Source organism: Andrographis paniculata, unplaced genomic scaffold (assembly GCF_009805555.1).
Source record: "Andrographis paniculata isolate CXL003 unplaced genomic scaffold, ASM980555v1 Contig56END, whole genome shotgun sequence".
Classification (NCBI taxonomy): Eukaryota; Viridiplantae; Streptophyta; class Magnoliopsida; order Lamiales; family Acanthaceae; genus Andrographis; species Andrographis paniculata.
In genome coordinates, this window is record NW_026137591.1 from 2,044,439 (window position 1) to 2,061,586 (window position 17,148).

Below are 17,148 nucleotides of genomic sequence, written 5' to 3' on the forward strand. Positions count from 1 at the left end.
CAATCCCCCCATCACAGACAAGGAATGGAAAAGAGGAAAAAATAGAGGCTATGCGATTGCAAAAGGACAAAAGCTTTGGCCCAAAAGCCTACAAACTTCTCACAAAAGCTGGATATAATCCAAATGAGGAATCACTGCTGGGAAAGTTACCACCACAGACAACCCAAGGTTCGAGGGCTGGTCTTGGGTACATGCCACAAGCTCCCGTACGCATCGCTATCAAAAGGGCTGCAAATCATCATATCACCGAAAGCGAGACTTTGTCTTCCAATTCACCTCAAAAGGGGAAGAATGCAAGAGTATCGGTTTTCGAGAGGCTAAAACCTTCTGTCTTCACAAGGTTAGGACCAAAGATCAATAAAGAGAAAAACAAGACGAATTCCACATCAACAAAATATGTGGAGATGGATGAAGAAATCAAGAGCCGCTTTCCATCCCGCATGACGCGTCAAACAAAAATGACGATACATTGCGGTAAAGTTTTAAAGGCTAAATGGCAAACCGTTGTCTTCACCAAACCCAAAGAAGATAATGAAGAAAGTGTTGCATCATCCTGCTACATCACCGAAGGGGGAGAAGAAACAATGATTGAAGAAGATGCAGGAAATGCACCCGCCGCGCTCGAAGAAGGTATCAAAGCTGCAGTGGACGAGTTAGAAGAAGTCAACTTGGGAAATGAAGATCACCCAAGACCTGTCTATGTCAACAAAGAGCTGGGTGAGGATGATATGAATGCCTACATCCGACTTCTCAACGAATTCCAAGATGTCTTCGCTTGGTCATATAAAGAAATGCCCGGCTTAGACCCGAAAGTTGCGGTCCACCATCTAGGTGTGAAGAAAGGAGCTCGCTCTGTGAAGCAAGCACAACGAAGATTCCGTCCTGAACTCATCCCTCAAATAGAAAATGAAGTCAACAAACTCATTGAAGTGGGGTTCATCCGGGAAGTCAAATACCCCCAATGGATTTCCAACATCGTGCCTGTAAAGAAAAAGAATGGACAAATCCGAGTTTGTGTGGATTTCCGAGATTTAAACGAAGCATGCCCAAAAGATGATTTTCCTTTACCCATAACTGAATTGATGATTGATGCAACGATAGGACATGAAGCGCTTTCTTTTATGGATGGATCATCTGGATATAACCAAATTCGTATGGCACCTGAAGACGAAGAGTTAACCGCCTTTCGTACACCGAAAGGTATCTACTGTTACAAAGTTATGCCTTTCGGATTGAAAAATGCTGGGGCAACCTACCAAAGAGCAATGCAAAAGATCTTTGATGACATGCTACACAAAAATGTAGAGTGCTATGTTGACGACTTGGTTGTCAAATCCAAGAGAAAAGAAGATCACCTGCAAGACTTAAGAAAGGTTTTTGAAAGGTTGAGGCGCTACCAATTAAAAATGAATCCTCTCAAATGCGCTTTTGGAGTCACCTCCGGAAAATTCCTCGGATTCATTGTCCATAGTCGTGGAATTGAGATTGAACAGGCAAAGATAGATGCCATCACAAAAATGCCTGAGCCTCGTAACATCCACGAGCTAAAAAGCTTACAAGGAAAATTAGCATATATAAGAAGATTTATCTCTAACCTCGCTGGACGATGTCAACCTTTCAGCCGAATCATGAAGAAGGGAGTGCCTTTCCATTGGGATGAAGCATGCAAGAAGGCATTCCAAAGTATCAAAGACTACTTGACAAAACCACCAGTGCTGACAGCCCCAATTCCTGGACATCCGTTGACGCTTTACATCGCTGCACAAGAGCGTTCAGTTGGAGCCTTGTTAGCACAGGAAGCCAATAAAGGGAAAGAAAATGCCCTCTACTACCTCAGCAGAATGATGACACCAAATGAACTAAATTATTCACCGGTGGAAAAGATATGCTTGGCGCTCATCTTCGCCATAAAAAAGTTGAAGCATTACTTCCAAGCGCACACTATCCGGTTGGTGTCCAAAGCAAATCCCTTGAAATATGTCATGTCAAAGCCTGTCCTTTCTGATCGACTTGCGAGGTGGTACCTGCAGCTGCAACAATTCGAAATCATATATGTACCACAGAAAGCTGTAAAAGGACAAATATTGGCTGACTTCCTTGCTGATCATCCCATCCCCGCTGAATGGGAGTTGTCTGACGACTTCCCTGATGAAGACGCGCTTTTTCTCGAAATCACCCCACCATGGAAAATGTATTTTGACGGCTCATCACACAAAAATGGAGCTGGAGCCGGAGTAATATTTGTCACATCACAAGGAGAAGTCCTTCCATACTCTTTTGCCTTAAAAGAAAAGTGTTCAAATAATGTGGCTGAGTATCAAGCACTCATCCTCGGCCTAAAAATGGCGGTAGATATCAAGCAACGCCAACTTCAAGTATACGGGGATTCCAAGCTGGTTGTAAATCAAATCACTGGAGAGTTTGAAGTGAAGAAACCAGAACTAATGCCTTACTTAAAGTATGCTAAGGCACTCATTGAGTTGCTCGGGGATGTCTCTATTGAATATGTCCCAAGGAAAGAGAATGGGCAAGCTGACGCCCTGGCTAAATTGGCATCGACTCTATCCATCCCGGATCAACAGGTGTATATTCCGATACGCAAAGTTTGGGTGGATTCCTGCAAGTATGAAGAAGAAGAATGTGTTGAAAAAGAAGTAAATCACCTCATCGAGGTGTTTGAAATTGAAGAAGAAGAAGAAGATTGGCGGCAACCAATATTAGATTTCTTAAAATATGACAAGCTCCCGAGTGACCCGCGCAGACGAGCAGATATCCGAAGAAGAGCTGCACGCTACGCCTACTTCAACGGCATACTCTATCGTCGGTCGTTCGAGAACATGTTCCTTCGATGCCTCGGCAATCATCAAGCCAAACAAGCTATGGAGGAAACTCATGCCGGAATCTGTGGAGCTCATCAAGCTGGCCCAAAGTTACACTTCCGAATAAAGAGGATGGGGTATTATTGGCCAACCATGGTTAAAGACTGTATAGAATTCGCACGGAGCTGCCAACCGTGTCAATTTCATGCTAACTTTATCAATCAACCACCGGAACCATTGCACCCAACTATTGCTTCGTGGCCATTCGATACCTGGGGCATGGACGTTGTAGGACCACTCACAAAGTCGTCCGCTGGACATCTCTATATCTTGGCCGCAACAGACTACTTCTCCAAATGGGCAGAAGCAGTTCCTTTGAAAGAAGTAAAAAAGGAGACGGTAGCTGACTTCATACGAGTCAACATCATTTACCGTTATGGGGTTCCTCGGTGTATCATCACTGATAATGGAAGATCTTTTGCCAATACTCACATCGACAAGCTTTGTGAAAAGTTTGGCTTTCAACAAAAGAAGTCCTCGATGTATTATGCACCGGCAAATGGACTCGCAGAGGCATTCAATAAAACACTTTGTAACTTGCTGAAAAAGGTTGTCTCCAAATCAAAAAGAGATTGGCATGACCGCATCGGTGAAGCTTTGTGGGCCTATCGTACTACATTCCGCACTCCAACACAAGCGACACCATACTCACTTGTATATGGGGTCGAAGCTGTCCTCCCATTGGAAAGACAAATTCCTTCACTAAGGATTGCTCTCCAGGAAGAATTGACGATTGAAGAAAATGTCAGATTAAGACTCGAAGAGCTAGAGGCTCTCGACGAGAAAAGACTACAAGCTCAACAAAGACTGGAGTGTTATCAAGCACGATTGTCTCGAGCTTACAATAAAAAAGTCAAATCACGATCCTTTCAAATTGGGGACTTGGTTCTTGCTGTGAGAAGGCCCATTGTGATCAACTTTCGTTCGGGAAATAAATTTTTATCCAAGTGGGATGGACCCTACGTTGTCACTCAGGTTTACACGAATGGTGCATACAAGTTGACATCTCAAGACGGACTCCGGATAGGGCCAATCAACGGGAGGTTCCTCAAAAGATATTATGCGTGAGACCTTCAAATCAAATCAAGACTCCTTAGCATGAGGATAAACTGCAAAATAACAATAAAAGCAAATTCAAGTTGCTTTGAACTACGTTATGACTTGATCCCTTTACCGGGTACGTAGGCAGCTTGAGATATACCTTCAAGTTCAGTCAAATAAATAAAGAAATAAATAAATAAGTGATAAAGGATTTGAAAAAAAAAAAAAAAAAAAAAAAAAAAAGAGAATTTTGCAAAAAAAAAAAAATGTCAATTTTGCAAAAAAAAAAAAAATGGCAAAAACGCCATTAAAAAAAAAAAAGAGAATTTTGCAAAAAAAAAATGTCAATTTTGCAAAAAAAAAAAAAAAAAAAAAAAAAAAAGCAAAAAAAATGTCAATTTTGCAAAAAAAAATAAAAATGGCAAAAACGCCATTATTAAAAAAAAAAAAAAAAAAAAACTTGCATAAAAAAATGGCAAAAACGCCATTTACAAAAAAAATGCAAAACAAAAAAAAAGAATGGCAAAAAAAAAAGGGCCATTTAAAAAAGAAAAAAAAAAAATTCTTTTTCTATGTTTCGAGACTTGTTCACGCCTTAAATATTTTGTGTCGGCTTAAACAAGTCTCGAGGGGGCATTTTGTAGACACTAAAAATATATGTCTAAAATCAATTAAATATCATGTATTTTGGAAGAAAATAAAATTCCAATAAAATAAATATATGGTATTTAATTATGCACAGATGTTAATTTTTGTACAATAAATATCAACCATTAGTGCAAAATCTGCTTAAAATGGAAGATATCGTACAAATATTACGTGCATAAATAGAGCCATAATAAATTTGGCAGCAAAATAAATTAATCTTGTCAATAAAGGAAGTATATAAATTAATATCTTCCAAACAAGGCAATGATATAAAGATCTTGTCAATAAAGGAAGTATATAAATTAATATCTTCCAAAAAAGGCAATGATATAAAGATTTTGACGAGAAAGGAAGGTGCATAATCAAATCCGTCAAAAATGGAAAACGGCATCCGAGGGAAAAGGAAAGATTATAAAATCTTTCCATCCACGTGGCACCATCCGAAAAGGAAGCCAAGGCCACCCTCCCCTATAAATAGGAGCCTTGGCCAATTCATTTAGACACCGAAGTTCATTTGAAGACTCGCGCAAGGGTAAGTCTCTCTAGACTTTCTGCAATGTTCTTCATTGTTCTTCGTGTCCTTCGAAGCGTTCTTCGTCGAAAAGTTACCGATTTGGACAAATGATCCAATATTGGTTGACGAATCGATGGAGTTAACGTTCTTCGTCGTATGTCCGAGCCGGAGGAAGGATCAAAGCTCTCAAAGCCATCGAGGAATCCATCAAAGTCAAGGAAGAGCCTCCAAAGTCGCTCCCAAAGCTTCAAGATGTTCGTCGCGTTCTTCATAAAAGGCGCAAACCAGGCCCTTTTCGATCCAAAAGTCAAAGGGACACGCTGCCAAAAGCGTTATGGAGCACCAAATCCCTCCCTCAAAGATCAAATTCCGTCGGATCATCCAAAGGAGGCATCAATCCAAAGTCGACGATCAAAATCGCCAACACGGATACCAAAGTTTCCTAAAAACCGACGAAGTCAAACCGAAGACCAAAATCCCTTCGGATCAAAGAAGCCACCCAAATCCAAATTGGAAAAATGGATCGACCCGGAGAGAGAATCAAAGGATCCAAATAGAGAATAGGACCCGCATATATTAAATTAAATGTAATTTGTACGATTTTGTGTTTATAAAAAAATATAACACAATTTTTTTGTCTACAGTAATTGTCTTATAATATTTTTATTATTTACATTATATTAATTAATTTGTTTACATACTCCTCTATGTACTACAAACAAAAAATTTGGATAGTGCATCAATCTTGAAGAAAGAATTCGAAAATAAAAGAAAAAGAACTTCATATGATTTATATGTTATTTGTTATGGATGCATTGGGAAATAGTTGAGATTTGTAGCAGTAGTTGCCAAATTGGGATACTTAGCATATAATATTTTAAGAGATTGTCTATATGTATTTGCATTTGGTAATGTATAAGTCGGTATACATAATATGTAATCCAACATTTCTAATATGTACTCATGTTCATAACTTGTATACATGGATCACGTGAGTAGATGTACAGGAAAAAACTATGTACCTGCATAAGTAATTAATATAATTCGATTTGCAAAATTTCATGGTTGGTGTAGAAAAACCTTTAAGTTTAAGCTACATACCCCCAATAATGATATGCGTTCCTTTATTTTACTAAGTTACATACTTCTTAATTGATTGAATGTACTCGTACTGATAAATAAGCTTTATAAGTAACTTTATGCATATTCGACGTATAATAAGAAGATATATACTCACAAAATTGTTTTGAAAATACTAATAGACACATTCAATGTATACATTAATAACTAATACGTTCATCATGTTGTGAGAAAATCCAATATATCATATGCGTAACATTTACTTCCTATATCTTTTAACATATTTCTTCTTGTTGGAAATTTTTTCCAACTCTCGAAAATGCTTGCACGGACAATCATAATACAAATAATATCATACATCATCAATTATGTATTAACTTTAAAATATCTATTACTATAGTTTACTGCATGATATGTTGTGTTATACTTATCTTAAATGACATTTTCATATATTTTTGAATACATGGTTAGGTGATCTCATAGGTCGATTCAGAAATATACGTTGATGAACACTAACATCTGACAAAGTGAGGGTGATGAAACCATCTCACAGTTTTCTAATCCAACAATAATCAATGACAAATTTTCGATAGATACTTATTACCCTTGTTTACAAAAATTATACCTGCATACGAATATGAATGTTTCAATTCATAATTACACAACCTTTTAATTAAATACGTACACCTCTAGTCATAATGTATACACCCTAGGCACATAACAACATACTCATATTTTTATTATAACAACTCTGATAAAAAAAATTAAATACCCTTATAAATAAATATGATTTATGTTAATGTAATTTTAGGTAAACAATGGGGTACATTATGGGTCACTTTACACCATAATGAGCACTTAAGGGACATAAAAGACCATAAGGATTACCTAGAATTTAATAAGTAAATATCCTATGTAATGTATTATCGTTGTTAATAAGTATTACTCCTGATCATATTTTATATAATTATAATAACATGTAATGTACTTTCGTTGTAAATTCACATAACCTTATTTTATACTTTGGAAAAAAATTAGTTTTGATTGATATGTACCCCCATCATAATAGTTGTGTACACTCAGTAATATACAAGGAATATCATTTGATTTTCAAATAATTTAACAGTGGTCTCGTACACAAATCTACGTACAATATGCAATCTTCTAGAAAAAAAAAAAATTACAGCCACGAGAAACACACCATAATTACCTAGAATAAAGCCTCATTACAACTTCTTCAATTGTATCTTAGATGACCACAACGATCATATTTTTTAGTCAATGACCTTACTGAGCACACCCAACTATTCCAAGACTCGCTATATCGTTATTTATTATTCCCCAATAAGACCCTTGGAATAGAGAATTCGCCTAACATTGTGCCTGCGATTGTGCAATAAAATTTCAAACAAGTGTCATGGTCTCCACAACAGACGTTATATGCTGCTCAAAATCCTCCCATAAGAAGGCATAACTGGCTTTGTTGAAGACAGATGTCCATCGCTTCTTATTGTGCATCGGATATCTCCATATTACCTATTAGAAAATTAATTATCTTGTTGTATATATCATAATAAATGACATATATTCTATACATACCTGAGTGCGAAAGTTGTCCACTAGATATCAGAAACAATATGCGGGGTGAATTTTGGAAAATAAGACGAGGTTGGACTTTAGCAATCCCAAGTGTCTATATAAAGAAATAATCATATTCTCTCTAATTATATCGACCATCAATGTGAAAAACAAACCTTAATGTACAGTAAAACTATTCCCAATTTTCATCATATTCGGCAGTCACCACTGCATAGTAATGATATTTTAATATTATCCAATATACAAGTACATGAAATAAATATTGAGATTCATAGATGAAAATTCGTAGTAATATAAATTAAATCAGGGTATTTATAAACAAATACAATATACAATATCAGACAACATGAATATAAAATTAATGAATATAGGTATACTACACCAGGAAAATGTATCTCGTGAAAATACTGACACATCCTCGAATAAAATTGCAACAATGTCACAAAAGTTTTTTCCTATACATACCTCTCTAAAAAAGATCATAATGAATGTAACAACTATTGCAACCATAAATAAAAAATAGAATATCTCTAAGAACTAAACAAGAACATCAATCGATCATAAAAATAATTTTTCAAGAATATAGCTATTTATAATATCAAATAATAATGAAGATTATCAATCATACTTGAGTTCTGGTCTTTGTCTTCATCTTCAACTGAATGTAGGTGGGATCGGTTGTGAGCCATAATAACATCTTCTTAATCAACCAACAAAATTATCACACCAAAAGAACATCCGAAATATCGAACCTCCATCTTACCCGTTTTTTTCTTGAGTGAAATAAACCTAAATATTGGAATTTGTATTCTTCATCGATCACAAAATCTTTTGCGCGAGTGAAACTGAACATTGAATACGTCTTCTTTGCACGAAAATACCTAACGTTGGAGAAAAAAAAAAATTGATAAATTGGATTTTGAGGGAGAGATGATGACAAAATTGGAAATGAAATAGTGGTAGGGAGTTAATGGCAAGAAGTTTTTAAAATGGGGGAGTGCATTATACACAAATAATGTGTTAAGACTGAATATATATATGAAAATTGGGGGAGGGATTTATTTCAAATTGTCCGTTTTCAAAATGTGGGAGTGCAATATACACAAATAATGTTTGGGGACTGAATATAAATATGAAAATTGGGGGAGGGATTTATTTCAAATTGTCCCTTAAAAGAAACTCAAATGTACTAATATTAAAATGAAAATAAAAAATAAAAAATTATTTTTTTTCGATAATTATGTACAAAAACCCTTGCTAAGAATGCGTTAGAATGCAATAAGTCATTGTAATACCATATATAATTTCATTATACCGGAAATCATTTGTCTCACTACTACAATTAATTATTTATTCCCAAACATTCAAAAAATTTATGGTGACAGGAAATATTTATTTTAAAGGCACTGTCCATAATTAATTATTGAAACACTCATTTAAAACAATAAGGTTGTGTTCTTTTTATAAGTTTTACCACATGTTTTTTTATTATTTAGAATTTTTTTCTTTAAAAAATATCACATCGAACAATTATTTTTCTTATTTTGTGTTATACTACAAATTTATTTTACATTTAAAACATCACATCAATTTCTATTTATATCACATCAAACAACTAATCAAATTCAACTTTTTATTTTTCAAAAATTCAAATCCAAAACCTAAATCCCACAAACAAACACACCCTAAGAAACATTAGGTAGGCAACATTCCTTAAATTTTAACTAATTTTTATAATTTAAAAATTATTTTTTGTGGTGGAAGTGAGAATTTTTCCATGTAGAGATGAAAAATAAAATTATAAATATTTTGATTACTCAAAAAATAACACAATTGATGGTAACTTTGGTGCATATGTTTATGATGAACAAAAAACAGAAGTAGATGAACAAATCTATTCTTATATGATATTGAATCTTTCCTATTATTGAAAAAGTAGGAATTGAAAACTGCAAAAAGATTATTGTATTTGTTGAAAATAATTTTTAATTTTAAACTTAATTTTAAAAAGAGTATTGATGAAAGCTTCAATTTTTTTTATTTTTTATTTTTCAAGTTAGTACAAATATAAGGCAATGGAGGATACAAATATTGATATTTATATTCCAATAGTCTTGTTAAATGATATTTATATTTATAATGTTTTAGGGTAAAATAAATAGATTGAATGAAAAACAAAATGTGCTGCTACATATCATAAATGTAACAATATTTGAACTTTTAGTGTCATAATAATTATTGAACAATAAGAAATATATTTTGACATCTTGTCGTTATTCTTGGATCAATTATCTCGTTTGGTTTGCTCATGATATTTGCTTTTGGTGGTATTAATAATTATGATTTTATTGAGTATGCTAAATCTTGAGGGATCAACTCCTTGTTCAATAATCTTTCTCTCTCTCTCCGTACCAATAAAATTCTAAAACATCATAAATGCTACAAACAATCCGAAATGGTATCGATCAAAATTTACTACAGTGATATTCTAAAAATCTTAAATTTTATGAACAATCTAGATCAATACATAATTTTGTTTATGATTTATTCTTTTTCTTTATTTTAGCATTACAACCCCAACGATATGACATTAATCAGAGTTTATTGCGATAAGGATATGGACTTTTTTTTTTTCACGATATATTATTCATTTGTCATACTTTCACTTCGTCATACTTGCTTTCAATGTTTCATTGAGATTTTAATTGCAAGATAACTTGAATCCATTGAACAAATATAAGTTGACTAGCAAAATCTAGTTAGAATGTTCCAAAAGAATTTTACACTACTAGATAGAACCAAGACCTATCGTGAAATTGACTTTCTCAATTAACCAGTCATGAAGGTAAAAAAGAGAGACCCACTGAACACATATAATAATGAATTCAGAAATGGATAATTAGCTCAATAATTGAATATTACTTTTATTTTAACTAGATTGCCTTTAGGCTAGCAGAGAAACTTGATATGGCATGTTAGTTGATCGAGATTGAACATTGAGTGTCATTTAAATAACAACTTCATTGCATTTCACATATCATATATTATGCGCATTGCATAGCCAGTGCATCAACCCGCTCATTACTTGCCTTTTCACATTATATTTCTACTTTAGCCAGTTTTATTTTTTACTCTCGTTCGCAGCAATCCATTGACTATTTTCTAATTAAAGCATTATGTATCCGTATTATCCCTTGAGTTCGACCTTGATACTCACTAGTTAAAGAGGTTTTGTTTTGTTTGACAGAGTTTATGAACTTACTACATGCACACTCACATAGAATTTAATTTTCATATTATATCTATATTGTTTTGCCAAAAAACGTCACGCAAACTGTATATTTATTTCTACTTCATAAAATATCCGAATAATAATGTCGTAGTGATATCCACTAGCAATGGTTTTGCTTTCCCATAATGTTCTTAGTTCTAAATTTTAGAATTTGTTTTAAGCTCCAAGGTCAAGTACCAATAGAACCAACATATTTCTCTTAACCAAACAAAATATGATAACTTTTGCTCTTACATTCACCTCATAGTTATAAGTATAATTCCTCTAACACCGATCATCATACCATTCACGTTACACTACTTCTACATCCTTGAATAGTAAGGAGTTTGTTAACATGCGACCTCTATCACCCCTATATATTCCACTCTTATCATCACCCTGCCCATAGAACTGTTCTACTTTGTTATACATATGATCTCGCTGACCTAGATACATTCACCGCACTCAATAATTCGAACAACTTGTATTATATTCATCACATGCATCGTTCTTTAATAACATTAATTTCATACAATACCCACCCATTAGACTTTGCTTTGCTTTCATTTTAATAGATTAAAACTTTAAATTTGCACTTAGACATAAATTAAATTTCACTTCAATTTTTGCATAGTCAACATTAAAGTTCTTTGAATTATTTTTCGACTTAAAATCCCTGAAGTTGATCTAGAAATTCACCAATCAACAAGTAAAAATTGTGTTATAAACACCAGAGATAGGCAACAACTTCGACTTCACTTCTTTCAATATCTCTCAATATCAATAGCCACAATTACACAAATTATTCTTATCTTCTTTACTTACCTCTAGTCTTTTACGAAGAGATGTGATTTCATGCAAATCTATGAGATTGCCACTTTATTACATCATTTGAGTGCTACCTCAATTATAGACTTAATCGAAAGAGAGAACATAAATATGCCCTTGAGAGGTTGATTTGGCTTTATATATATATATATATATATATATATTTTACTTTGAAATGATTTCATTGTACAACGACTTTCCCTTCGATTCTAAGTGCTATATGAATTGTTTAGGCTTATTTCAGATCCATGCTTGCGGACAAGCAAGGCTCGGGAGAATTGATATTTTACAAAATATGTATTTTTTTGTTTATATTTTAGGGGCATTTACGTTGTTTGATATGAATTGTATTAAATTTGTGTATATTGATACACTTCGCAAGGATATGAAACATTTGATAAATTTGGTGATTAAACTTAAATGCACCACAATTAGGGATGGAGAATTTACCGAACATATCGAAATACCGACTTATCGTACCGTATCGTGTCGAAAATACCGAAAATTTCGGTAATTTTCAGTACGGTATCGGTATGAATTTTCGAAAAGTTCGGTATTTCGGTATGATACCATACCAATATTATTTTTTATTAAATTATTTAATTATTAATATAAATAATAATTATTAATATTTTTTTAAATCATAACAAAAAATATATAAACTATTGAAAATTTATTAGTTTTTTCATAATATTTTGTGGTGGAGAATAGTGATATTTATTAATTTTTTTTAATTATTTTGAAATTTAAAATTATATTTTCGGTATAATCGGTATATACCAGTATCTACCGAAATCAAAATTTTCGGTATAAGCGGTATATACCGGTATCGTACCGAAATTGAAATTTTTGGTACGGTACCGGTATGTATTTTAGTCATACCGAAAAGTTCGGTACAGTATCGATATCAATCGATATTTTCGGTACGGTACAGTATGTCATCCCTACCCACAATCAAGATACTACCACTCTTGCTACTACTCAACTTGCTTGAACAATTGTACTAAGGTTAGTTGCAATCTTGGTACTAATATATACTCCCTCCGTCCCAAACACCCTACAATATTTTATTTTTGATATGTCCCAAACACTCTACAATATTTTTAAAATAGAAAATAATTAATTATACTTAATCTCTACCCCACACTTTATCCCCTCACATCATCCAAATAAAAAAATAAAAAATATATATTTCTCTCTCCATCACATCACCTAATTTCTAAATTATCCTACTTAATACTACCCACTTAAAATCTCGTGCCAAAAACAAATGTTGCACCTTGTTTGGGACGAAGGGAATATAACATACTATCTCTTAGAAAAATCTTTCAAAAGTTCTTTAGAAGATTTTATGATTTACCAGCTCATATAAAATGTAACAAAATTCACTTATATACATTACGATAACCAAAATTCAGAAATTCTTCGTGAAGGAAAATGAATATAAAAACCAAATTGTTAGAAGATTTTTAAATCTTTCAAATTATAAACCAAATTTGAACCTTTGCTAGAATTACTTAATAATTAACACAACTATTTAAATATAAAATTTTATTATTTAAAACTCAAATACCCAATCCACTATAATTATAGCCATGCCTAGACCCACACAATTTATCGAATAAATTTGAATATTTTTAAAATATATTATAAATAAAAAAGCTAATGATATATTTAGTATTAATTTTTTTTATTATCAATAACAATATGATTTTTATGATTTTCTGAAAAAAATTATACAAGATAAATTAAAAAAATTAAAATATCAGAGTGGGGCAACCCAACACAATTTGAACCAAGCCATACCCGAACTTAGACTTCTAGGCCCAATTAAAAGTGGGCCGGACCTTGTCAGCAATCAGCATTGACTGAAACCGGGCCGGCACAAAAAAAACCAACCCGAAATTACCACCCCTACCTACAATCGGGTTGGATTATTACAAACAAATAAAGATTTTGTGATCAAGAAAATGATTGGTTTGCCATGGCAACACATGATTCTTTTCCCTCTTCAAATTCATCCATAATACTGTGTGTGCTATTCTTAAAAAAGGAAAAGGAAAAAAAAAAAAAAAATAGGCATAAAATGTAGAACATGAAAGAAACAACACAGCTATGGCCTACGGGCATATGACAAATCAATTAACAAAGCATCAACCAATATCACAACACTCCAATTTGCTCATTCAAATAGAGCCCAATTGTTGTTTCCAGCGCTTCAATGGCACCCTTGTGAAGTGATTGAACTGATCATATAAACCTGTCCAAAACACACACCCACACATCAACTATTTTGATCGATCGATCATGCAATGAGATAGAAACAGAAACGGAAGAACCAATTATAAGATGCAATCGAAGACACGAACAAGTAAAGCCCAGTTTCAGAAGTTTCGGCAGCTCAAGAATTACAAGCAGCCATGGTAACGATGAATTAAGTATATTGGAGGCGAAGTAGATCAGAAGCAGAAGCAGAAGCAACAATTCAACATTGTTCAGATAACATTCAACCATATAAGAGGACCAAATGCCGGTTATCAGAACACATGTAATACAGGAAGCAATAGCATTGTCGGTATTTTTTTCCGCGTCAACACAAGTGTAAATTGAGAAGGAACTTAAAAACTAACAACAGCCCGACAATCACTTGTAGATGCTATTAATACCCAAATGAAATTAAATTCTAGCACAAGAAAGTTCACATAAATTCTATGCTTAAGACAATAACAACTTTCACTGAATAGATCAAATTGAAAATGCGTAATACAAAAGAAATACAAGAATTATTCCTGTCCAAGAGAATAATAACTTTCACTAAATCAGTGCAACTTATGGTCTAACATGCTCAAATTGAAAATGCATAATACGAAAGAAATACAAGAATTACTCCTGTCCTACAGGGACACGCTCCCTGTTCCAAGCCTAACCGTCGAATCCTAAATTCCAGTTTTTTATAAGAGTGAAGCAATAACCTTTGCACCTATTTATTTATTGGTAGCTAACACTAGAGCTTACCTACAAACCTAATTGGTCTTACCCATAACGGGCTTAGCTGAACATAATTTTTCCTAACTGAGCAGCCAGCAGGGCTTGAGTTGCACAAACACTAGATGCAGAGCCAACAATTTATGCAGATTAACAGTCTCGATGTTTGACAAAACACAGTATTCATTTCTTAGAATTGTCTCTATATTGAATAGAAGAGAATGGAGAAAAAACACATCTTTTAAATTTTGACCCTAAATCGGGGTTTGAGCCAACAAACCACTTCAAACTAATTACATTTTGGAATATAACACAAACAAAAGTACATTCAGTGCAGCAATTAAATTCGTTTTATACCAAAATCATGTGAGGTATTCATGGCTTATGAAATAAGTTAAACTAATAGACAACAGTAATTCCTCTACAAGCATTAAACTGTGGAATGTTTCCTAACAGCTCAAGTTTCAAATGGAAGTAAACAACACAAACATAAATGCATCAGTAAAACACATAGCAGAACCAATAATAAAAGCCAAAAATCAAAATCAAAAGTGCAAAAACAGAAGCTAAGATACCTCACCTAGCGGCCGAAATAGGAAGGAAAATTCATCGATGAACCCGCTGCACCACTTGTAGGTACCCTGGCTGCTGTGGTTGTAGTCGCCATCGACCCCATCGAAGATTGCCCTGTTTGAACATTCTGGAAGGCTCCCAATCCATTCAAAGCTGCTTCTGACCCATAGTTTCCCATCACACCACTTAGCCGACGAATCCCATAATTACTACTCATTCCGACAGCCGGAGTGCTCAATCCAGAGGCTACTAGACCTGCCGGACTATATCCTGCTGCAAACATTCCAGCCCCTGAATTTGGTGCCATCAAGAACCCTCTAGCATTCATATTAGCTCCTAGAATCGCCGGATTCACTCCCAAATTAGCATAACTGATGTCGCTGGCAGCCGGAGCAGCACTACCTACATCTGTGGATCCATGGCTGCTGCTCTTGCTCAGATTCTCATTAAACTTCTTGCAATGCAACTGACTATTCTCAAACACTTTAATAGGTTCCTCCATAGCCTTCCTGTAACCATCGGCGGTCTTGTAAGTAATAACTGCGAATCCTTTGAATGCATTTGTCGCAGGATCAAGCCCAATTGGTCCATCCTCAATCTCACCGAATCTCCGGAAGAATGCCTTGAGCTTGTCTGGCTTAATCCACGGCCCCACATTGCCAACGTATACCTTCAAGTTCCCATCCTCGGCAGCCGTCGACGAAGATGAACCCATGGCCGCAAGCTGGCACGTGACGTTCCTGCTCCCAATCCTCTTCTGGGGTTGTTTTAGAGCCTTTCTGGCGCCGGCGCGGGTCTTGAACAACACAAAGGCGTATCCCTTGGCGCGGCCGGTGTTTCTGTCAGTGATTAGTTTGCAATCCTCGAGCTCGCCGTAGGGCTTGAATGTTTGTTGAAGCTGCTCCGCCGTGGCGTCCCAGCCGAGCCCGAAGACGAAGAGATTCCGGTGGGCGGGATCCGAATCGACTTTCGCGACTACCTTCGACAGGAGCTTTGGATCCTTGGCGGCAGCCTCTTTGAGGAGGTCGACGATTTGGGATTTTCCGAAGGGTTCCAATAATTCGCGGAGGGTTTCTCGTTTAGATGCCTCGTTGCTTTCATCATCCTCTTCAGAAGAGTCTTTCTCCTCTTCGTCTTCGTCTTCGTCTTCAGACTCCTCTTCCGACTCCTCCTCTTCCGAAGATTCTTCTTCTGATTCCTCTTCTTCCTCGTCAGAGGTTTCTTCTTCCTCCTCTTCTTCTTCTTCGCGAATTACTTTGGGTTTCGGCTCCTGGACCTGCCGAGAAGAGGGAGTTTTACGCTTCCTCGCCATTGGAGTAGTTCTTAAAGCTTATCGATTTGTTACGCTGCGATCTTCAACTCCACTCGGATTTCTGAGTGTGGAATCGATAAGGGTTAGGGTTTTGGAATCCTTCTACAGAGCTCTACTTATAAAATGACCTCTTCTATTGTCCTTTGGTCTAAAGATGGCAATCAAAATGATATTTCAATTCTTTCAAATGGTTTCAAAATCTCTATTCTAAAATAAATAAATAAGAAAAAACAAAAAATAATACAAAGCGAAGAATAAATAAATATATTTTGATATATTTTGATATTTTAGATAGGCTTTTTTAAATTTTGTAATAGACTAAAAAATATAATAATAAAAGTGAAATGTAAAATGATTTTGATATTTTTATTTTTGACATTTTTTTAGAAATATAAATTAATTGTATATGTAATGATAT

General features: G+C 34.6%; 1 protein-coding gene across 2 annotated transcripts; it reads right to left on the reverse strand.

Annotated features, from left to right (window-relative positions):
* Positions 1 to 13,649: 13,649 nt before the first annotated feature.
* Positions 13,650 to 16,887, reverse strand: LOC127256715 (UBP1-associated protein 2A-like). Of its 2 annotated transcripts, none has more exons than XM_051282865.1 (2): positions 15,421 to 16,887; positions 13,650 to 14,120 (listed from the first exon to the last, which is right to left on the reverse strand). In XM_051282865.1, exon 1 carries the CDS (start codon positions 16,728 to 16,730, stop codon positions 15,426 to 15,428), a length of 1,305 nt encoding a protein of 434 aa, XP_051138822.1. In that variant the 5' UTR covers positions 16,731 to 16,887; the 3' UTR covers positions 13,650 to 14,120; positions 15,421 to 15,425. The 2 variants fall into 2 exon arrangements, with proteins under 2 accessions (XP_051138822.1, XP_051138821.1); XM_051282864.1 differs by having other exon boundaries at positions 13,654 to 14,120; positions 15,426 to 16,886.
* Positions 16,888 to 17,148: the final 261 nt, after the last annotated feature.

Bases quoted from the DNA above. Each gene is read 5' to 3' on its own strand.
- LOC127256715 (XM_051282865.1), bottom strand. From the start codon at position 16,730: ATGGCGAGGAAGCGTAAAACTCCCTCTTCTCGGCAGGTCCAGGAGCCG.